The 23188-nt window shown below is 42.5% G+C and overlaps 2 protein-coding genes across 2 annotated transcripts; both read left to right on the plus strand.

The window, feature by feature from the left end:
- Positions 1-425: 425 nt before the first annotated feature.
- tekt3 (tektin 3) lies at positions 426-7464 on the plus strand. The gene is made up of 8 exons (XM_069159807.1): positions 426-501; positions 1162-1762; positions 2508-2591; positions 2693-2763; positions 2866-3009; positions 3826-4048; positions 4912-5066; positions 6184-7464. The coding sequence occupies exons 2-8, from the start codon at positions 1193-1195 to the stop codon at positions 6398-6400; spliced, it is 1464 nt and encodes a 487-aa protein (XP_069015908.1). The 5' UTR covers positions 426-501; positions 1162-1192; the 3' UTR covers positions 6401-7464.
- A 6923-nt stretch (positions 7465-14387) lies between these two features.
- pmp22b (peripheral myelin protein 22b) lies at positions 14388-22210 on the plus strand. Its single transcript, XM_069160217.1, has 5 exons — positions 14388-14514; positions 15207-15297; positions 15590-15683; positions 18674-18814; positions 19858-22210. Exons 2-5 carry the CDS (start codon positions 15220-15222, stop codon positions 20016-20018), a joined length of 474 nt encoding a protein of 157 aa, XP_069016318.1. The 5' UTR covers positions 14388-14514; positions 15207-15219; the 3' UTR covers positions 20019-22210.
- The last annotated feature ends 978 nt before the right edge of the window (positions 22211-23188 follow it).

Genomic DNA, 23188 nt, shown 5'->3' on the forward strand with positions numbered 1-23188 from the left:
CTCAGTGTCCTCACTGTATTTTGCTCCAGTGGTCCAAATGTGTGCTGAAGAGGATGTCCATTTAAAGGAAAAAGTAGAGTGGGTCTGTATAAAGTAGAAGACGGCCAAAACACATACATCAAGACATGTATTAATACGAAAAGAAAAATTACAAACACAAAAATCGTATCTACACTGTAGTGACATTTTTCTAACACCAATGTTTTTATTAGTATAAAGAAAAAGCACCTGGTCGCCATTAATCTGAAAAACCCAGGCACAGTGTTGCAGTAACCCATGGCAACTGCTTCTGTGTCAACAGAAATCTTGGACAAGGCCAGCTCCTGCAGTCCAGGACTGTGCACCACCATTGGCTGGCTGAATGAATGACTTGCAAACTTGTCTATCTATTATGCATGTCAGTTTACCTTTAGTGCGTTCTTGAGCTCATTCTCAGGTAAACTCAGCTGAGAGGCAGCCTGTCACAAGACACTGTGCACCGAAGGACAAGCTCTCACCTCGGTAAGACATTTCTTTCTCTTTTTTGATGCTACTTTGTAACACTAGAGTAAATAGATAAAAGAATCTAAACTAAAGAGCCGTGGAACACATGTTGATAATTTTAGTATACCTAACAATCCTATGAGTACAAAGCATGCTGTGTTAAATATCTGACCCTGGATTGGTAAAAGTTCAATAGCATATTTGAATTAAATGTAAGGAAAACATATCTGCCTTGAAACTGTACAAGGTATGTAAATAAGCAGCCCAAAGTGATTAATACACCTGTCAGTCCACTAGAGAGAGGTCGTGAGTGCTTGGATGGAAAAAAAAAAGGATTTTTACGCGGAAGTGTGTTTGATGCTGTGAGAAAGCAAAAGTTTACTAACATGGATTTCTTTTAGGTAACATAAGTGAGTTGCATTCATAGTATTTAACGAAATGAATGTACGTTGATTCATATGTAAAATGACTTTTTTCATTGAAATCCATTTTCTTACCCTAACCAAGTAGTTTTTGGTTCCTAAATCTAAAGCGCTTTACTTTTTACACCTAAGCGAAGCAAAACGTGACATTGATATGGTATCCTGTTGAGGACTGGCAGGTATATTACACACTTTGGTGTGATATTGGGTTTAAAATATTCAGGCTGCTGTAACAAAAGTCATCTTTTGAACTCAGAAAACCAGAAGCACACTGAGGGGTGTCAAAAATGGAGCTGATGGGATCCACTCTGATGGCCACATATGCTCGGCCCAAAACCAGCCACTTCCTCCCTGCCATCTCCACCATGGCATCTAGCTACCGCAACCCCCAGGCAGCCTTCGCCATGAATCCCAGTGCCAATCTGTGGAGGACCAACAGCTATTTCAAGGGTAGCGGCGCTGTCCCATCCCCCTCTTCCATACAACGAGAAAATTTTGACCTTGTCCGAGCCAAGACCGTGTTCTACCCGTCCAACAGGAGCGCGCTGACCACCCGCTACACCCCGGATGACTGGTACAAGTCCAACTACAACAACTACAGGGAGTCCGAGTCGTCACGGAAAAGTGCAGAGAGGCTGAGAAAAGACACCATCAGGCTGATGCAGGATAAAGATCAGCTGACCCGACGCTCCCAGGAGAATACCAGCAAGAACATCGGCGAGAGGGTCAATGACATTGTCTTCTGGAGGTCTGAGCTGAGCCACGAGATTGACAACATGGTGACAGAGATAGCGGCTCTCACTGAGGCCAAAAGGAGGCTGGAGAGAGCCTTGGCAGAAACTGAGGGGCCCTTTCAGGTGAAAGTGGAAGGAATATACTTCAGTGAGAGTGTGATACCTTGAACTTTTCTTCTCTGGTTCATAGTATCTTGACGCAGAGATGTGTTATTCGAAAACATTTCTACAAGGACAAATTGCATTTTGCTTGGAGTCTTAAACCCTGGTCAGGCCACTGTTGAGTACACACATATTATCATTCATGCATGTCATGTCTAAGGGTTCATCACGGTATCTGTGGTGAAACCGTTTTGTCTATGAGGCCCCCTGTTTGGTTGTAGCAACAGTATCCATATGGTGCCTCACAACACTTTAAAATGCAGCCGTGCTTTTGCTGGGTCAAACACTTAATTAGGTCACCTTAGTGCCTCGTTAAAGTCCCAGTGGTCATTTGTGTCACCGAGTGAGTCAACTTGATCTAGCGGGAGATCTGATCACACAAAATACCTCGCTGGGCTAATATCATGTGGCAGAAGACTTTCTTAGAGGCCTTTCCAGTTAACTGAAACTGGAGTATACACCTGACACACAGCAACATATATGCACACGTATGCAACACATGTGCACACGTATGCTCCAATGGTGTGTGGTGTGGGACATATAACTTTACATATATATTTATACAGAGACACATACTTTATGTACATACCTATACGCCCCTCTCGTCTGTTTAAAAGTCCCAAGAAACGCTGAGAGAAGAAAATGTTGGTTATTGAGCGATAAATACCATCTCAGCTTGTTTTATTCACGATCATTTTGTCAATAGGTGTCTCAAGAGTGTTTGTACCACAGAGAGAAGCGGATGTCCATCGATCTGGTACATGACGATGTAGAGAAAGACCTCATAAAGGTAAAATAAAAGCAGCAGTGTGGTTATACTTTATGTCTGATACCAAAGTGCCCACATAAATAATTACATTTTCGAATTCTTCCTACCTGTGCTGCAACAAGGAAGTCGAAGTTATAAAGTCGTGTCAGGAAAGGATGAGGCGACATCTGGACAGAGCCATCGCTCAGCTCGCGTAAGTGTGAAAAATCAAGCATCAAAGTATTTGTCAACGCAAAATCCAAACTGTGAGTCAATGCATCTTTTCGCTTCTGTATTGTTTTGAGGGGCTCCTCAGGTCAAACCGAGCAGCCCAGCATGAGTTGGAAAGAGACATGAATGACAAGGTGTCAGCTCAGAGGATAGATGACCGGTGTCACCATTTGAGGAACACTTCAGACGGAATCGGCTATTACAGAGGGGTTGACAGACTGGACCCTTCGTGAGTATCGTTATGTGATCAAATATGAGCTGACTTATGAAATGAAAGAACCGCTCACACTGTTTTTGTGTAACTCAGCTGGGAATACTGGACTGGAGGGTCCAGTTAACCTGACAGTCTTTGAGAGTCACTTTGGCTATTTGCTGCCAAGATACGTTAAAACAATCCATAAAAAGATGAATAGTCTACATGTTAGTGCCTTTGGAAACCTGTGCTTAAGCACACTAGTGCTTTTTTTTTTTTGCTAAATGCTAACATCGGCATTATAACATGCTCATAATACCAAGGCGATATGCTGCCATACTATATATCATGTTCACCGTCTTAGATTAGCATGTTAGCATGCTAGTTCTGGCTAATAAGCTACTTGCGTTACTTTAAGAAATGTTGACTTTTGCTGACAGAATGACCTCCCTCTTTAACCCTGGTTATACATGCTTGTACTTTTTACGCCGTGGCAAACCAAAATGTGACACTGACACAGTATCCTCTAGTGGACTGATGGGTTTATCGCACGCCTTGGTGTGATATGACAGCTGGAATGTGTGCTCCAAAATGAGACGATTTTGAGACGTCAGAGGATCACCAATGTCAGTGGTTTTCATCCTCTTCGAACAAGGAACATCTTGAACAAATTTTAAGGCAATCTGTCCAATAGTTTATTTAGACAAAGACCGAAGTGTTGGAAAGAACAATTGATAGACATTTGATCAGAGGAGCTAAAAATCTAAAAGAGTCTTCTTTACATGAGGCTTTCTGAAAACCTGTAAGAGTCTGAACCTCCAGAAATGTATGTAACTCTCTTCCTTCTGTCAGACTCTCTCTGCCTGACTCCTGGTCCAAGTTCACGGATGACAACATCCTGCACTCCCAGAGCGAACGAGCCACCTCCCACAAGCTCAGGGATGAGATAGACATCTTGCTCAACACCACGTCCAACGAAATGTGGAACCAGTTCAACAACGTCAACGTTGCCTTCACCAACCGCATATCAGAAAGCGCTGACGCCAAGAACAGCCTGCAGACACACCTGGCTAAGGTCGTCACCTTTTCGACATGGTTTCATTTCATAAAAGACAATACGGTCTTGTTACGGTGGCGTAACAAGAGTGACAATAACATTTCAAATGCCTGAATTAATTAAAACGGGGGTTTCAAAGAGGCAGTCACATGGCTCTGCATTACGGAAAAAGACAAAATCTATTCACTCGCTTCATTCAGTGGTTAACCTCATTTTCCTGTAATTAGGAAGAGATCATGTGTTTGCACTATTCACTCCTTTTCTAACCTACACACAACAAACAGTATGTGTGCTATATCCAGCAATGTCTGCAAAAGGTGTGTACAGCGTGCAGAACGTCAGCTCTTTTATTGTGCACTACATGGCCTGTATTTGGCCTCTGTAGTGGATTATGTGCATGTTTACTATAAAACATTCCTCTTAGAAGAGAGGAATGGTAACCGATTATTGTTCATTGCGTGTGCCATAGTTTACAGGCTAATTGGTAGGGATTTCATTCTAAGTCCACATCAGCTGTTGGATGGATTTGAACACTGACAGCAGCTATGATGTGAGGCACACTGTTCTTAATAAACCCTCAGTCCCAGTCAGCTGTAAGTTGTGGTGATTCGGTGGAATGAAATTACATCAAATGGGTTTGGACAGAGAAGGCCACTGAGCAGGACTTTAGTCGGCCCATTTGAGGCCCACACTTTGCAGCTTCTTCCTTCTTCTCTGCCTTTTCTGTGAAGATGATCACCTTTCTTGGGCTGTTAAGTCAGTAGGTTTTTCCGTTCCCCTAGTTACAACGCTCGACTGTACCTAAGAGACCCAGCTGCTCTATCCTATATTAAAAAATTGCATTGCTTTTCCATGTAAATGTCTTTGTCTTTTTCCCTCAGACTCTGCAGGAGATCTTCCAGACTCAGATGCTGATCGAGTCTCTAAAGAAAGCCCTCAGAGACAAAGAGTGTCCGCTGAAAGTGGCCCAAACCCGGCTGGAGGAGAGGACCCGCAGGCCCAACTTGGAGCTCTGCAGGGACAACCCGCACCACAGGTAGCTGTGTAACTAGCTTCATTATGGGGCAATTTACAAATTCATAACAGCAGGTGTCCTTGCAAAGATGCCCATAAATACTGTGTATTGCTTTTACACACATTTTCCAAAAAAAATAAATCTAACACACTTGCCAAGATTGTTGAAGTTAAAAGTTCAAGTTGAGGTAAAAAAAAACTAGTTTGACTGCAACACCAGTGTCACTATCAAGGTTAACAGAGGGGAAGTATTTATTTTAATGCATTTAAAATATAAATTGAAATACTTTTTGTACACTTGGCTAAGTGTGTTGATTGTGGTAAAACTAAAATATCGTGGTACCATCTGGCTTGCCTGATAAACCAAACAATTAGGTTTGAACTTCTGAGATATAGAAAACAGAATTTGAATTTATGAAACCCCCATGAATGTTTTTGAGGACTACTTTTGCATTACCTGTCAATAACATTTGAATTTCCTCTGACCCATGGAGTCCAGCCGAGCTGTATTATGACACAGGATCATGTAGTGTACAGTAGATTGCCACTAGTTGTGACCACAGCGAGAGTCTGTAAAGTCTGTACCATTGCATTTAGAAAGAAAACCAGAGGGGATGGTTCAGCAGCTCTCTGTCTGACCACTGAGGACGCAAACTGTCATCTGTGATGATGACTGCTGCCTTGGGATGACAGAAGCATCACTAAGGCTGTCGTCATGCCTCTGCTTTGGTTGTTACAGTTATGGCTGTGAAAACATTCGTTTTTAACGGTTTAACACTCAAGATTCAGCGGTTGTTTCTGTCCAGCGGTGGTTGTGTTGGCTGAGCGTTGTATTAAAGCTAATGTATTCCTTAACTCCTGTTGTGGGTTGGTAACACAGAAGCACCACGGGTTCAAATAGGAACAGCTTGATATATCCATAGCACCATAGACTGAACCACAGCAGCAGCTAAAGTTGAAATAATACCCATATATCAGACAACACAGCCAGACAGAGAAGCTGCAGCTGCACATTGTTGGAGATTGGACTTGACTAATGAGCACTCAATGTACCAAGCGTCACATCATCCCTCCTTAACTTCTTTCTCTCTGCTGCAGATTTAACAGTAAGCTGTCTCTTTCTGTCCTTAATTGTTCAGACTTGTCAGCGAGGTGAGAGAGATCGAGGACACCATTCATAAACTTCAGGAGAGGCTGATGGAGGCCGAGAACACTCTGCAGACTCTGGTCAAGACCAAAGTAACCCTGGAGTACGACCTGTCCATCAAGGCCAACTCACTCTTCCTGGACCAGGAGAAGTGCATGAGCATGCGGAAGTGCTTTCCCAGCATGCCCCGTCTGGTGGGCTACACCTAAATCAAGTCTTTATAAAATGAGAGGCTTGGAGGACCAATATAGTCAATGTTTGAACGGGTTTGGAGTGCTTTCAGGATGGTGTGGGTAATTTGAATGTAAACACAAATAAATTAATACTTTTTAGTTACTAATGTCAAAAAATGAATACAAATAATGGTTTATCTTAATGTAATAATCTCGAAGACTTTCATTTCAATAAATGTCTGGTACGTGAGGAGGTAGCATCAAATGAGGAAACACAACTGTGATTGTGAATGTGGTCCACTGAAAAAAAATCCCTTGCATGTGCAGTGTTTTCCCGACAAGATGTGCTACAGGAGAAGGCAGGCGGAGCTAATGCAACAGGGTTGCTCTTCAACTGTTGACTATAAACTGTATTTAAAAACACATGTAGTCTCTGTATCTGAAGAGTGAAGCTAATGCACAATTGCAATACCACTGAGGGCCACCAGGGGGCGGCTCCAAAAGAACTCCGGCTCCAATAGACTCCTATTCAAAAAGCGTCAACTTCACTTATAAAATACTAGCTCAATACAAAAAAGCTATGTTTAAGGAATGCCCGGTTTGATTGACATGCCTGGGGTGCAGTCAGGTTAGCTGCATAGGCGAGCGGGCACAGTATCTTCAGGTTCTCATATGGTTGTATGGTCACTTGGTCACTGGCTCCAAAATAACAAGATAGAGACGCACAACATGCCAGATTTAGGACTTCACAAACTTGTGACGTCACGGTGGGATGCAACCACCTGCCAACTGACTGACATCACACAGATGACATTGTAAGGATCTCTAGGAAGTGAAGTCCAGTAAACACAGCTGTAATTACTGCTTACCGCTACAGGTGCCGCCAAAGAGAATAAAATGTAGATCTTCGCGATTGTTACCTAAATGCTGAGTATGGATTTGCAGTACTTATAAACTCAGGAGAGGGAAACTTGTTTCGATGTTGTTGAAGAATTCACTGCAATGGCAAACGATCAAACGCAACTTTATATCTACTTATATTACAATTTTGCCTGTACTTAAAATGTATTTCATACTATTAAAAATTGATAATATATTGGAAGCTCATGTGAAAGTTAAGTATTAAAAGCCTTGAGAGTCAAAACTAATCACCAGTATTAATGCATATACAAGACTTGTCTACTTTGAGTTTCTTAATGTTGTACGAAGACGTTGCTTCTCCAGTCAAAGGAGAGCGTTGCCACAACTATGACTAAATTACGTAACATATTCTGTGACAGCATCCTGAAAAGTGACTTGTGACACATTTTTTCACTCCATTTATGAGACCTTGATTTATAATGTGACCCTTGCGTTTGACCCCAGCAGCAGTGATGTGGTGCAGTGCGACCAGCCATCCGAGCGAGCGGTTCTGTTTTTTCTCAACACTACATTGCCGACAAGCTACGGTCCAGTGGACCACAAACAGCGGTCCTGGTCGTACGTGACAGTAATCTCAAAACAAATAGCAGGGATTAGCTTTGCGCAACAGAGGCAGAGTTGATGACAAACACACAGGCTGCTGAAAGCTCACTCAGATCTGTCAGCTCAAACTGACCTGAATGTCACAGCAGCAGAGCGGCGACAAGTCAGAGACTGTGATTTGAAGGTTTGTCAGCGACACTTCAAGCATACAGCCTCAGTTGGAGCAGGATGTATGTCTTAATCATGGCACTTTAATGACTGGCGTGGCCCATTACTCATTACCTCGCCCGAAGGAGGAGCTGAGCAAACAACTTGTAAAGCCCCACTCCCATCCTATAAGACATCAAAAGATTCCGGCTTCGAATCTGGAGCTGGGCCCTTCTGTGCAGAGTTTACATGTTCTCCCTGTGCCTGCGTGGGTTCTCTCCGGGTACTCCGGCTTCCTCCCACCATCCAAAAAACATTTACATCAGGTTAATTGGTGGTTCTACAACTGGCCCTTAGGTGTGAATGGTCTTTGTTTCCGTCTATCTATAAGTGTTGGCCCTGTGACCTGTCCAGGGTGTACCCTGCCTTCGCCCAAAGTGAGCTGGGATGGACTTCCAAGAAAGGGAGGGATGCCCTCCAATACCTGGCTTGATTCCTTGAGTATCACTTTCATTTGAATTTGTTGATTCAGCCAACACCTTTCAGAGCCCTAAACAAACTATCAACACACACACTGCAAACAGTTTCACACTCCATTCCATTACTGCACTTCCTGCATAACCTTTGGCTTTACGGAGGAACGTAAACTTTCCTTGCATCGCCAACATTATTTGAGTTTTAACTGTACAGCAGTCACCCCGGCCGTCCCCTATCGTTAGATTCATCCCAGCTCTCTTAGATCGAAAGAGATATCGGCTCTCTGAACTTCTTAAATCTAAATATGAATTATTTAATTCTCACATCCTTGTTGCCTTATTGCATCAGTGGGAGGACAGTAAGTGTGTTGAAAGCAAAACAGGTTTGAGTGAGTGCCTGCAGACAAAGTGAATGGAACCTGGAGACAGACACTAACTGGACTGGCATGGAAATCAGACACAAAGTCACAACACATAAAGTTGACATCAAATCTATCAAAGAAATTGAGCCCATTAAAATTCTTCGCCTGCAAAGTTTGAATTAAAACACCTCTCAAGTACTTTAAGTAAAGAGCAGTTTCACCACAGATTCCTGAGTCGGGGGCGGAGTGATCACGAAGATCGTGCGTGTGTGTGTGTAAAATGCACTTTGATTTAGGTGTAATGTTTTACAACTCTACATAAATCTCAGAGCTAAAGAGCTCTCTCTGTTGTGCAAACCGCTCAGTGTTTGACTACAATCCTCAGGAGCAAGTCAATAGGAAGAAGCCTCTGCCATGGTTTCTTACATATATGTGTGTTTAATATGCGTGAGCCCTCAAAGCCCATGTCCTGTGCCCGGGCACATTCCTGAGCCCTGGTATCTCAAAAGAAAGGCCCCCTGTTGTCTAGCTGACATCAAAAGACTCCCTGCACTCATCACGTTGCAATTAAACGTACTGACAGATAGCAGGGAGTTGAGGGTTTTCTCCACCTTATCTTTCCCCTTCCAGCTACATGATGGTAGCCCAGTGGAACAAATCGGCGCTCTCGTGCTCAGCTTGAGGTCGGGGCCGTCTCTCTGGAGGGGACACAAATAGGTCTTCCTATTTGACCTCCTCCGCCACCCCCACATATTGGGAATGTACTCTGGAATTTATCCTCGCAGTCCAAACATATTGACAGTTTATTTTTAACAGCAGCTCTTGTTATAGATGCCCCGTGTTATTTTATGTTTCTTGCATACCATCATGCCATACTAAAGAGCTGATCGAAGTACACTTGAGACCGGTGTCGGTCGCTGATTTTTTTTTTTTTACTCCGCTGTAATTACAGACTTGGACTGCGAGAGCGTCATTGAAGAAGAAGGAGAGTGGTGGTCGTCACGGAGACTATTTATTTTACTTGCAGCGTACCAGTTTAACAATGTACAGTATTCACATGCTGATCTGTTGGCTACTTGACTGCATTGTTGTTGATTTATCATCATGTTTGTTTTCAGGGGACCCCGGTTTTTACTGGAATGTCCAGTTTAAATCTTTCTAGCTGTATAATACGGCACATTTATCACTTCGTGATTCATTTCAAACTGCCCACATAGCTCAGTGTGAACCGAACACTGAAACATTCATGGGAACCGGCTCTTCCTGCAGCTTTTGGACCTGAGCCAAAAGTCTTGAGTTTTCTCAAGAGGTTATTTGGCCACTCCATCATCGGGCTGTGAAGTTTGTCTATTAATACAAGCCTAGTTAAAAACAAGAAAAGAAACTAGGCTGGAATCTGTCGAATAATTGGTCGAGTAACTGCTACGAGCTAAAGGAAGCTGGAGCGAGACTGATAAGACATGGAAGACTCTTTGTGGTTTTCCATCCCAACTGCCAACCTCACGTCCGCACCGTGCCTCTGTGATTGTGTGTGACTTGTCGGCTGAACTTTGCTCACGAGAAATCTATACGTTTCTTAAATTTTCAGCTTTCAATCAACGTTATCTTCCCTCACCCTGAATTCTGCAAATAGCTGTTCCTCCAAGGAGGGAGCCATGATAAGCCACGAGGAGCCCAACTGCCAACCAAAGTTCGGGGGGGTCACCCGCGAAGACATTCAGTTCGATGTGGAAGAGACAAGAGTCTCGTGGGTCACTTGTGTTTTTTGAGTGGATTTCTGGAACAATTCATAACATTGATCTGTCAATCCAATTCCTCACATTCTTGATAGAGAGAGGGATGGGTGGATAATGGAGGGACGCTGAGGTCAGGATACAGTGCTGCAGTCTTTCCTGCTGAATCACAGTGGGCTGATGATGACTGGGAGTTATGCAGCGTCGTCTGTCTTAAAGTCACATTTTGTGGATTTTTGTTTTATGTATTCATATTTCTGATAACGAGGAAACAAGGCTGACTTTCTCACACTTGAATAAAACTGCTCTTTCATGCTTATTCTCCACATTTTTGCCCCATTTACAAATCAGAATGACTCAGGAGGGCGGGGGGGGGGGGTGTCACATCCAATGACTAGACTTCTATATCCATATAAAATATATTGTAAAAACAACAAACATTTAAACAATAAATCATTAAGAAATGGTTAAAAACTGTATAAAATTTCTGAGATATTGACAGACAGACGCCTGCGCACCCTCACTCAGACAGAACTGACCTTTCGTCATTGCTCATTTTAAAATGAGCAATGAAACGTCCCAAACATTACTGCAACTAGCGATATTTTAGGGTTATAATTAGAATTCTGCCACTGATGGTCTGACACAGGTTTACATACATGATACCAACGACACCGCTACGTTAGTATGATTCTAATTAAACCGTTCACTTTTCCACCGCCTGCATTTCATTATTATCTAGATCATCTGAACTGGACCCTGTTGTTTATTTAGTGTATTGTAAGGGAGGCGGCTCGGTTTGCCGCTCTGTTGTCATCTCCCGACATGTAGTCTTGATTAAATAGTGATGACAACACAGACACTGTAAGTAGCTTAAAACCTCATCGGCACACAAACAAACAGACTGTATTTACCTCTTAGCTTGACTGTCTCATGTCGTTTGTGTCCCCCCCATTTTTTTTTTTTTCTAGTCTCTTTTGTAAGACTGTATAGTCTCATCCAGTCTTTTGGGCCTCTATTTTGAGTTATTACATTTTGGTGGTTTCTTTTTTTGTGTGTGTGAAGTTTTCTTTTGAATTCTACTTTAGGTTGTTCAGTTTATTTTATTGTGATCCATCTGTGCTCAGATTGTCTGTGTCTGAATAGCCAGTCTTTAACTCATACCCATTCATATATGATTTTCATGGTTAAAATCACTGTATTTTATGACTACAATAATTACAGGCATCGTGTGCACTCATCTTATGCTTAAGGACTCTCATTGTGTGAATTTAAGTACTGCATGCATGATATTTTGAATACAGCTGGTTCTGTAAACAGTTACTTGAAAGGTCCAATATGACCTGAGAGGGGCAGGCTGACTCCACCACGGCTGCAGGAGGAGGGGAGCTCTCAGACCAGATAGTGGCTGTTTGCATGCTGATTGCAGGACAGGAGGACGGACACACCTTTGACCACCAGCGGCCACAACCTGAAACAAAAGGCAGAGGGCCCGTTCCCTCATGGTCGAACAGTGACGCAGACAAGCCTTCCCCCCGCTGACCTGCAAGGAGCATCAGCTGGATCCACTGTCTCACAGTCAAGCTGAAAAATCTCTGCTGAGTACAAGCCATTTATCTATCCCCACTAATGGACTGCGGTTTAAGCCAGTAGAAGTGAAACAGCATATAATGCAATAGTGAAAGAAAGTGCCTGTCACACTGTTTTAATATCAAAAGTAGAACATTGCAGCGAGTGAAGATCTCCTCTTTTGCTACATTATCTCTAATGCATTTTATTTTACCCATTTTTCGAGAGTTATTTCGGATGAACAAAACCATCACTTGTGAGAGTCACACCTGCTTTAACACTCTGCTGTGTGTTGGTATGTGGATGGAATTACTGTAAGTGCGTCACGCCTGCTCTCCAGATTACTGCCCCTTAGCTGAGGTCCTATCTCTGCTTTTTTGGTATGCACTCTACCTGTCCGCTGCGCTAACGTGAAGATAAGTCATACCATCTTAACACCGGAGATGAAATGTTAGACGCCGCTCCAGATGTAACGTTATTCGGTATCTGGGCCTTAATGTTTGTTATGCGGCTCTCCCTGGAGAGTTTGGCTTTGACCCCAGCTTCGCAAACAGGGTCAACTTAACACTCCCGTGTCTGCTCGGCCCGCTGATTGTCAGTTTTTTTACAAACATTGACATACAAGGGATGGGAGTGAGGAGTGCCTGCACAGCTACGCTACAGTTTTAACAAGACCTCTCCTCTGCACGTCAATGTAAACCTCTAGTGTTGACCGGCTCGCAGCTCGTATGAGGCCTGATCATTCAGTAAATACCAAGAGTTGCAGATTGAGCTCACAACAGATGTGAGAAAAAAAAAACACGATAATCAGATCGTGCACAGGTACTTCTATGCAACACAGCTCTCACTCAGAGTACTACTTCATGCCTGTGATCTGGTCTCGTATCTGTGCCTTTCATGTGTGTGTGTGTGTGTGTGTGTTTGTGTGTGGACATAAATACAGCTGAGTGGCCTCCATTTTCATGTGAGTGTGAGAAACACACACAGCGGGTATCCAGGAAGTGTGAGCAAAGTGGTGAAGAATAGAAAGTGGATGTTGACAGGGGTTATCTGAGGTCGGACACATCCAGAGCTCCTCCACCAGCCTGCTGATGTGAGTGTGTTTGATAATGGTTTGTCTATTAAAGAAGATAGAACAGGGTGCAAACCCCCTTCTTGTTATAATGAAGAGTGAAGGAGTATATATTTGATGACCTATGAACGTTCATTGAGAAATTATGCCCTTTAACATGCAAAGAATCAGCTCAGCAAACTGCTTCTGCTAAATTATAACTGACAGCAGATGTTGGTTGATCTTGTATCTCTTCAATCTGAGCAGAAGAAGATCTGCAGGGAGGACGAGATAACGTTATCAATTTATGGTTTTAAATATTTACATTTTTGACCGCTCCTTGAATATTTCCCCCGGAATTCCATTGATAGCAACGCCCATATTTATAGGACAAACCTCAGTACATACTTCTAACATCAGGGGTTGTAACTCCCTCTGGAAATGAGTCATGTCAAACAGAGGAGAGCCCCAGATGCTATCTTCCGCTTGTGGTGCCTGTCCACACTTCCACACATACGGTGAGTCACAAGGCATGACTACCCGCCTACCAGAGTAAAGAGACCCACACAACCTCATGCTACAGCAATGCAATCACCACGGTAACCAAAAGCAAAAAGAGTTTTTGAAAGAAGTCCAAAATGCATCAATCTGCTGTACTGCAAACATAAAAGCAATTCAATTTAAGGCCTAACAAAGAATTTTTTTTTTTTTTTTTTTTTTGCTTGGCTAAAACAATCAATTAGCTTAAATGAAGAAAGGGCTGCTGCAATTAGTCACATAATCAATTCCATAATGTAAGGATCAAAATCCTATGCAAAATGCTTTGCAATCCCCAAAAAGATCAAAAAGATAAATAAAAAAAAAATGTGTGCCAGATATATTTATTGTAAATCTCAATAAAAAAAAAAACTTAACCAGCACATCCCAAATGTGACAATAACTAAAATAAAAAAGTGTTCGAAGGAAGTTTTTAAAAAAAAAAAAATCATTGAAAGCAGATAACTGCTTTTAGTTACCACGACAACAAAACAATGATCAGCAAGTCACTACACATACAGTAAATTAGTAACTAAGGCAACCCATGCGCTATTGCGCATGACGCGTCTATATTGGGAAGCCTGGCCGTGGACCACAGGGTCACTCCATGACGCAGCGACGCACGCAGGGCGTTGTTCTTCCATAATGAGACACTTTATAACAGAACGTCAGCCGGGGCATCAATCTAGTCTGAGAGCGACTTTTAGGACGGGGGACTACTGCTGTTGGACTCTTTTTGGGAAAACTTCATTTTGCTTCTCGCAAGCTTAAACTCTTTTCTTTTTGTGGAAATACAAGCTTCGCGCCCGAAGTAAGTGGACTTACACTCTCTTCATAACTTGTTTTCAATCAGCCGCGCTGAGACTCAGGATTAAAGACGGAAACGCTGGGATACACTTTGACTGCGCGCACAGACAGACAGAAGGACCTCAGCTGTCATCGCAAACAGCCTGGCATTCCGCTTAATTGGTCTCAAACAGTTATTTTCACCGATAAACACACTCAAATCATGTGCAATCGTGATTTCCCACCTTGTTTGAACTGGTTCTTTTATTACCTTTGAGATCAACGTCTGTAGCTGTAATTACGTTCCTCTTGTTCGTGGCATATGCTGGCAAATAAACGCAGTTTAAAAGGACAGAAAAACGGTTTCAGGCGGAGGAAAAAAACGCAATTTAAAAAGCGACAAGCTTTCGAGACAGGTTTGGTTTTGTTTGAACAAATAACTCGAAAGGTACAGTCCCTGAGATCAGCTTCAAAGTTCCATCATGTTCATAAACTCGCTGTTAAATGTCATTCTAATTTGCTTTCATGCAGAATATTACCAACGACTCAAGTTCTCATAAAATGATGCAAAGGAGGGACCCTGTCATCTGAAAGATGGTTGAGATGAGGTTTCTCTCCCTGTTGAACGTGCTGCAGCGACACACCCATGTCCCACCAATCTGACATCCACACCCACATATATTGACAGACTTGTCTCCTCTCCTCATTACTTTCCAGATCGTCTGAAAAGATGCTGCTCCTACTACTGGGAATCATCCTCCTGCACGTCGCTGCTCTGGTTCTCCTGTTTGTGTCAACAATTGTCAGCGTGAGTAAAACTGTCCGATTTTTTTTTTTTTCTCTGCTAGTTTTGATGTCATCAGAGCAGTTAGAGAACATCCATGTACACTTAATAACCAGAGCAAAAATGTTGAGCATTAATTAAAGATATAAACGGACTGTTTACTGATGTTCACGGGCATGTTGCACTGCAGTATAGAAATAGAACATCTTGTATTTTTTTTTGGCTCCATAGTTTGTCATTCCTTTTTGTATTTTTCTGTACCGTTTGTTGCTGCTCTTCACGTGTTACTAACTAAGTCGTATGTTGTTGACACCAGGTATGGACGTCAGGTGAAACTGGCACCTCAGACCTCTGGATAAACTGCTCCACTACCAATGGAGGATTCCACTGTAACCCAGCATCAGCCGGAGGTCAGACACCTGCCTCATATTTGACTATTTACTTTGAGTATACGTTTGACTTGTTTACCGTGTCTTTACAGTACCGTGGCTCAGACTTGACTTTATAATCTCTGCTCTGCTGTTTATTTTGGGGATTTGAACTTTGAAAAATGCCTTGATGAAATCCCACTTTTTACCTTGCTGATGATGTGGGTGTGTCACCGCTCCTCTGGCACTCTGGTGCCATCTAGGGCAGAGAATGTGGCAGTGCTGTTTGGAAGCCCGAGCTGATAGGCTGCCACTGTATAAATAGTCGTGGTGTGATGTCCATATTCAGGTCTCTTGTTAGGGACTCCATAGTGACAAGAGCTGTGGACGATCAGGGTGGGGCCGCATAGAGTATTTAAAGTTTTAGATCTATGTGTGTGTGTGTGTGTGTGTGTGTGTGTGTGTGTGTGTATAAGGGGTTGGGTGTCAGAGTGTTTGAAAGCAGGGAGACCTTGGACCACCTCGTGCAGAACATAGCATGCTGATGGCGGGTCACGCCCAGTGTCAGATCAGGAGTGTCCAGTGTTAGTTTGCAGGGATCATTAGGACAATTTAAGGCAACAGCTGCAGTGTTAAGAGATTTATTGAGTCACACATTCCAAGTTAGAAGTATAAATGTATAAATATAAGACTATTAATAAAAATATTAAACTATTTTTGAGAACAAATCGTAATTCTCATTGCCTTAGAATTAATAATGCATCAACAAGTTTATGTAAGATGTTTTGCTACTAAATGTGCCGTCACGGTGGTGCAGGAGCTTTCTGCAGCCAGGTGATGTCATTTGTCTAAAATGCTTCAGTCAGTGCGTGTTTGATCAGGGAGGCAGCGCCTGCTCACTCTGCCAGGTAGCTCGATGGCACAGCCAGTTTGGTTTGTTTGACTTGCTTTCATTAGCGCACTGACACGGAGTGTTTGTTTAAGGAGGCGCGTGTGCTGTTCCTGGGTCTCTGCTTGGGCTCTGGGAGATGGAAGATAGCATGTTAGCTCAAAAAGAGCTTTTTGAAGCTTTTTTTTTTTCTTTCTGAGCGATCGAGTTCCGAGGTGAATTGCGGTCATCTAAGTTATTTTTTAGAGGATTTCTGAAACTTTTGAGTTCCTCTTTGGCGTTGCCTTGGTTACATAAATATTGGCCGCATTTGGTTTAGATGACGCCTGGGTGAGAGGTACTCATGCCACAGTTATCACATGCATTAAGCCTCACATCCTTACAGCCAGGGAAATTACTTCATAGAATTTACTTGCTCTAAAATTAGCCGTTGAGGAAGAATGTCCTCTTCCCCCACACACGCCTCACAATACATAAACATAGAGAAGTAAATACTACAGCAACTTTATTTTTGGTCACTACTCATTGGCACAGTGCAGTTTCGAGCATCAGAATAGCAAATCAGAAAGACAGCAAGAAGCTATTTTCCTGTTTGGAATTACAGTAAAAATATAAAAGATCCCTGCCACAATAATAAACCACGACATTCATGCACATTTTTTGAATATGAGTCACATGCTTATCTGTGATATTCTGAGCCCCCGAGCCGCGCCTCATGCCAGGAAATGCCTAGATGTCACAGTTTCCTACTACTGGCCAGTGAAGGAAGGAAGGAGGGCGAGATGTCTGTTTATCAGAAAAGCAGTGATGTATTTGTCGTTATTTTCTCACAGCATTATCACAGAGTTATATATAACATCTGAAAACAGGATCATTACGGGGGGAATCTAATTGTTGCTCTGCTGTGCTGGCTGCTATTTTGTGGAAGGGAGATTTTGCAGTGTGTCGTGTTTCCTCCCATATATCTCATCTCTGAGCCGGTGGTCATCAGGACAGGCTGTATTTTTATAGGTAACCTGACTCCAAAACTGTGCAATCATTCAAGATACGGATTCTCTGCCAATCTGTACGTGCGATACGATGAGAAAACTGCACGATTCTTTGCAAAAGGCCACAGATTGAAAAGTAGTTACAGAGCAATGAAGTGTGGTGAGTCAAAGTGATAAAACCACACAAAGTAAGATGTCTTAATCATCCTTTTTGTTCTTGAGAATGAGCTGTAATAAATGATGTATTACGGCCCTCCATTAAAACCACGACATGCGTTTGATTTACATAATACAAGAGAATCAATAGACCACAGGATCTTGAATGTTTAATGTCAAAGTTTAGCGGTGGCATGCATGCAGATTGAGACATAATACAGAAACAGGCTTTATGGACTTGGGTCTGGGATATTTGCTGACATTTGGACAACACAGAAGTGACTGATTGGGTTATGCAATGGCTGCCAGTGCACAAACAGGCCCTTGTGATCGAGCACTTCGCAACATGGCAGCAGTTGTGTTTGAAATTGGAATAGAAGACACACAGCAGACGCAGCTAATGAGAAAAGATGGATGCGTACAGAGAGATTTTAGGAAAGCGGAGGGCGACCGGAAGTGAGCACGGATAACCCTCAGAGAAGACCTTGCTTGGAAGTCCTCGGATTCCTGGCATGGTGGTACGAATAAATAAAACAAACAGCCACACACTCAGATAGACAGCACAGATACAAGTAGATGGTACTCGGTATTCCCTCTCGATACAGGTGTCTAATGGGTTAATGGCGTCTGAGCAGCCCCGGACTTGGGAGACCAGCAGCCACGATCAATACAATACATTTAGTCATGGGTCCTGCTGCGAGGGGCGCACAGAGCTTTTAGGAACAAGATACCCAGGTTTCATTGTTATGGATCCATTACACGTTCCCAGAAGTGAACATGGCCACGGGGGCGAGCTCATTATGTTCTATTTGTGAGGATGCTTAAAAGTCAGCAGAGAGAAGTCCAGTCAAAGCACACTTTTAATTTTTCATTTGTTTCCTTCCATCGTCTTTAAGTCAATCATCTATATGTATACTGGATGTTATGCTTTGGCTAATGATGACTATGGGTCCGGTATATTGACAGCACTCTCTTTCTTCCCCCCTTCTCTCCGGCAGAGTGGATTCAGGCGGTCCAGGCCCTCATGATCTTATCCATCATCTTCAGCTGCCTGTCTCTCTTCCTCTTCTTCTGCCAGCTCTTCACTTTGCAGAAGGGCGGACGCTTCTTCCTCACAGGAACCTTCCAGATCATTGCCAGTGAGTTTAGTTCACCCACTTCATCACAAATCCATCGACAACATATAACTGATACTAGGCAGACGTGGGAGAGACACAAAATATTAAAAATGGAAATGTATTGGAGCTGGTATGACTACGATTTTGCCATGAATGATTATTTTCAACTGGCGATCTGTACCCTGCCTTTGCCCTAAGTGAGCTGGGATAGGCTCCAGCCCCACGTGACCCTGTTCAGGATAAAGCGTGTATAGGTAATGGATGGATGGATGATTATTTTCAGTATTTGGTAATCTGTCTGTAGTTTTTCTTCGATTAATTAACTTATAGTTAAGGTTATGAAATGCAATAAAAAAGGCACAAAAAAAAAAGACATGATATTGATAAACAGCATAAAACTGAAAGTCGACAATTAGTCAACAAAATGACTAAGATTTTAAGCAACAGTCTCCAGCACCACTTAAGTACTCAGAAAATGCAGCACGCATACGAATCCACCAGACAAAACAACAGCGGATGCTCCCACCACATCTTCTACTGCAGAGAATTAAATTAGGCGAGTCTGAGCTAGATACTAATGGTTATTATGCTTCACTTGTCTATTGTACTTCATGCCCTTTGGCCAGAGAGCAGCGCCACTGCCAGTCCATTGTGTTCTCTCTTGCAGCCCTTTGTAAAGTCCCAGGTTTTCTCTCTGTACTGTGCCAGCACATTGCCTGGCACTGAGGTGCCCACTCAGCCAAACAGGAATGACACTGGGAACGCCGCCAGCTGCGCAAGTTGAAATGTCAGGAAGGCCGGCCGTGTGGGGGTCTGACAAACAGATCATGCCATGTTGGACCAGGGAGGTGGGCAGAGCTGGAAAGGCCCGCAAAGGCCAGACCGGGGGTCAATAAGCATGAAACGCTGTGATGTCATGCGGAGGGATGCCTTCTGGGAAAGACTCCTCCGCTGCCAGATAGGGTTCAGCCCAGGACAGGAGACAGAGAGCACAACACTGCAGAGAAACATGATCTGATTATTGAAGACGATGATATTCAGTGCTCTCTTTTTCCTACCCGCAGGTTTGTTTGTGATGAGTGGAGCCATCATCTACACGGTGATGAGTCCGGAGTGGGTGGCGGAGACGGACACTTTCGGCTTCTCCTACATTCTGGCATGGGTGGCTTTCCCCTTGGCGCTGATCAGCGGACTCATCTATGTCATCTTGAGGAAGCGAGAATGAGCCGTCACTCCATCCCAGTGTTCCCAGTAACCCCCTGCCCAACTGCAAGTGTTATCAGTCCCCTGCTGAAGTATACAGTCGTGATGCCCGAGTAGCAGTGGCCGATGGAGCCACCAGGCCAATACAACCACAGCGAGGGGGAGTAATACCAAAAAAAATCAACACGCAAACCGACACAAAAACACCAATACTGTCTCAGTTCAAAGATGTATATAGTATCTATGGTTTAAACCCTATTTATAACACTTTTTACATATATGTACATAGTTTTTGTGTTGCTCTGTCAACGGATACTATGAGCTTTGTTTTCGCTGATTAAGTGCCTCAGTCTTTGTTTGTAATGATGAAATAATTATACGCTATTTTGTTGTGTTCTTTTTTTGTTTTTGTTTTTTTTGCCTTTTTTGTTTTGGTAATTGCCAAATAATTAGTTAAAAAAGGACACAAAAAAAGTTTATTGAAGTATATCAACCAAAGTGCATGTATAGAAATAGAAGGGTTAGGAAACCTTTTTAAGGGCTTGCTTTATAAAAAAGAGTGGTGACATCCGTGGATGTAGCATAGCCATTAAATCTAGATTTGGTCCTTTTCTATTTGTGAATTTGCAAGTTTAAGTGTTTTTATTTTCGGTATTTTTCTATTTCTTATTTTCAACAAAAGATGGTGCTATGTATTTATCATTCCTATTACTGATAGCGGTCATTTACAACAGAGTTACTTTGTTATTGTTAAGAGTCAGCTTGCCATTGATTAAATTGAGAATCAGACGGAGGTACACTTGTGCATACAGTGGCTGACTGCTTCTTTAGGGAACACAGCCTATTTCACTTTGCAGTGTCTGATCCTTCTCTTCTTTATCAGCGACTGTAAACGGTGAATGATTGAGGTTGAGGTTGTGCATTGATGAAATCAAAAGTCATTTGGAATGTCAGTATTATTCTGCAGGTTTGTAAAGAGTTGGATTACGGAGACATAACTTTAAAAAAAAAAAAAAAAAAAACTTTATTTTTTAGCTCTATTTGCCTTAATTTCCCATCATTCTCATGTTTGTGTTGACCCTGTGTGTACGTCTCAAGAAGCCAAATTGCCTTTTGAGTACAACATCATGAAGAAAGTAACGCTGTGGGGGCATTATAAACAAAAGAAAAAAACGACACATTTTACTGTACTAGAAAGAAATGCCACCGAGTTGAAGCCATATAAGAAAATACCAGATGATAGGAAAAACATATTTAGCATTAACTCTAAAGTGAGGAAAGGACAGAGGTTTGCAGTGAGGATACAAATGTCTGTCACATACTTGAAGTTTGGCATGCAGCAGTCTCTGCCCACTGACGTCTAGATTTTTTTTTTTTCCTCTTCTACTGTACAAAACACTGTTTATATGTTGTGCATAACAGATGTTGACGACAATCTCGCTTAAAAAAAAAACTCACTTACTAAATAAAACTACTCTCACGTTATCTAACACTGTGTATTCCACTGTTACAAGGGACTGGATTCATGCTAACACTTGATACACGTGCAGGTAAAACTTTATGCATAAAGTCAATCTGAAAAACACTTTTCATGGCTAGAAAAAGTGTGGAAAAACCTGCCAGTCGATGGGAATAGACATTAAAATGAAGCAAATTCTGAATCCTGTGTGGTGATAAATCTGTTGTGACTAACTGTGAGATGCCCCATGTTAAATTCCTGTGTACAGTCCAGCCTGTCAGGTCTACCTTACAGTATGTGTTCATGCTGCCCTGTGTATGTGTCACCCACACCGGGGCGAAGGCACGGCGCTTGGCGCGCGACGCCGGCTATTCAAAACACGCAGCTTGTGTTTCAGTGTCAACGGTGTCTTCTCATGACATCAGAAATAAGAGGACCCACGACTGTAAGAAAGCATCTGTCCTCCACTTGACATCTCTCTTTCCAAAACACAGCCTATATTTATGGTGGGTTAAAAGTGTTTCATTCAGAGCTTACACTAACTAATCTGCTGTGGGTTTTTTTTTTTTTAGCATGATGGATGCTCATTATTGGGTTCAGTTAGAAGAGACTGCCTCTAATGACAACTGCCCTCTTTTACAGTTTTGTGTAAAGCTACAGCCGTCTGTACTATGTTTACACCTAAACTTCCAAATGCTCTTGATATTACCAAAGCTACTTTGAATTTAACCATTAAAGGATGTTTCTTACCACCACGGAGCTTTTTGTGTCTTTCAGTTACAGATAACAAAATAATTTGCATAAACCTGCCTGTTTCAATTGAAGAACTCTTGTACACGCCCCGATTGTGGGTTGAAATGGATCTATTCCTTTTAAAGACAACAGTCATTTCTCTACTGATCTGATGGGTATTTGAATCTGCAGAGATGAAAGAGTACTCTCAGAGGGAGCATTCTTGTTGCAGGCCCGAGAGGTCACAGCCTCCCACTGCCTCCCCCTCTGACATACTAGAACTGGGTGAAACGGGGACACCGCATTCTGGTCTGCGTGCATGAGGGTGTGTGTTGTGGTTTAGAGTCTGAAAACGTCTGTACCTCAGTGTGTGTGTATATATATATATATATATATATATATATATGTATGTATTCTGTGTCACCATGTTGTGCACATGTATATGTCCATCTCCTAACATCCAAATTCTGTAAATAATTAAGGCTTTACACTTAAAAAAAAAAAAAAAAAAAAAAAAAAAAAAAAAATCAGGTGCAACACCGCCATCTGGTGGATGCAGAGAGTAACAAGACCAGCATTTATGTATCGCACCAGATTAGCAAACACTGCCTTTGTGTGGTAGAATATGCGCACTACAGTTAAACCTCACAATCAACCATGGTATTGAGAGGAGATGGGAAAGACTCAATGTCTCCCTTGGGTGTGGCGGATCATATTTTTCTTAGCGAAGTGTGTTAAACCTCATTAACTCTCGATGTGATCATTAAGCATTGTCTAGAACTCGGCTTGTTTGTGAGGGCGTATCGCTGCCATTAGTGTGCAAGCGTGAGATAGTGAGAGGTGATTTCTCCTGCTTGTCTACTCTCTATTACCCTTCAGTCAATCTAATAAATGCTCCTCCTCCAAAGCCATTATGAAGGCCTTCATGGCACAATACACCATTAAAGGTAAAGGCAGAAGACAAATGACTCTTTTACTTTTGATGAATTATTTCAACGAAA

The sequence above is a fragment of the Embiotoca jacksoni genome, unplaced genomic scaffold (genome assembly GCF_022577435.1).
Source record: "Embiotoca jacksoni isolate LCO1_2020_lvr unplaced genomic scaffold, fEmbJac1.0.p SCAF_26, whole genome shotgun sequence".
Classification (NCBI taxonomy): Eukaryota; Metazoa; Chordata; class Actinopteri; family Embiotocidae; genus Embiotoca; species Embiotoca jacksoni.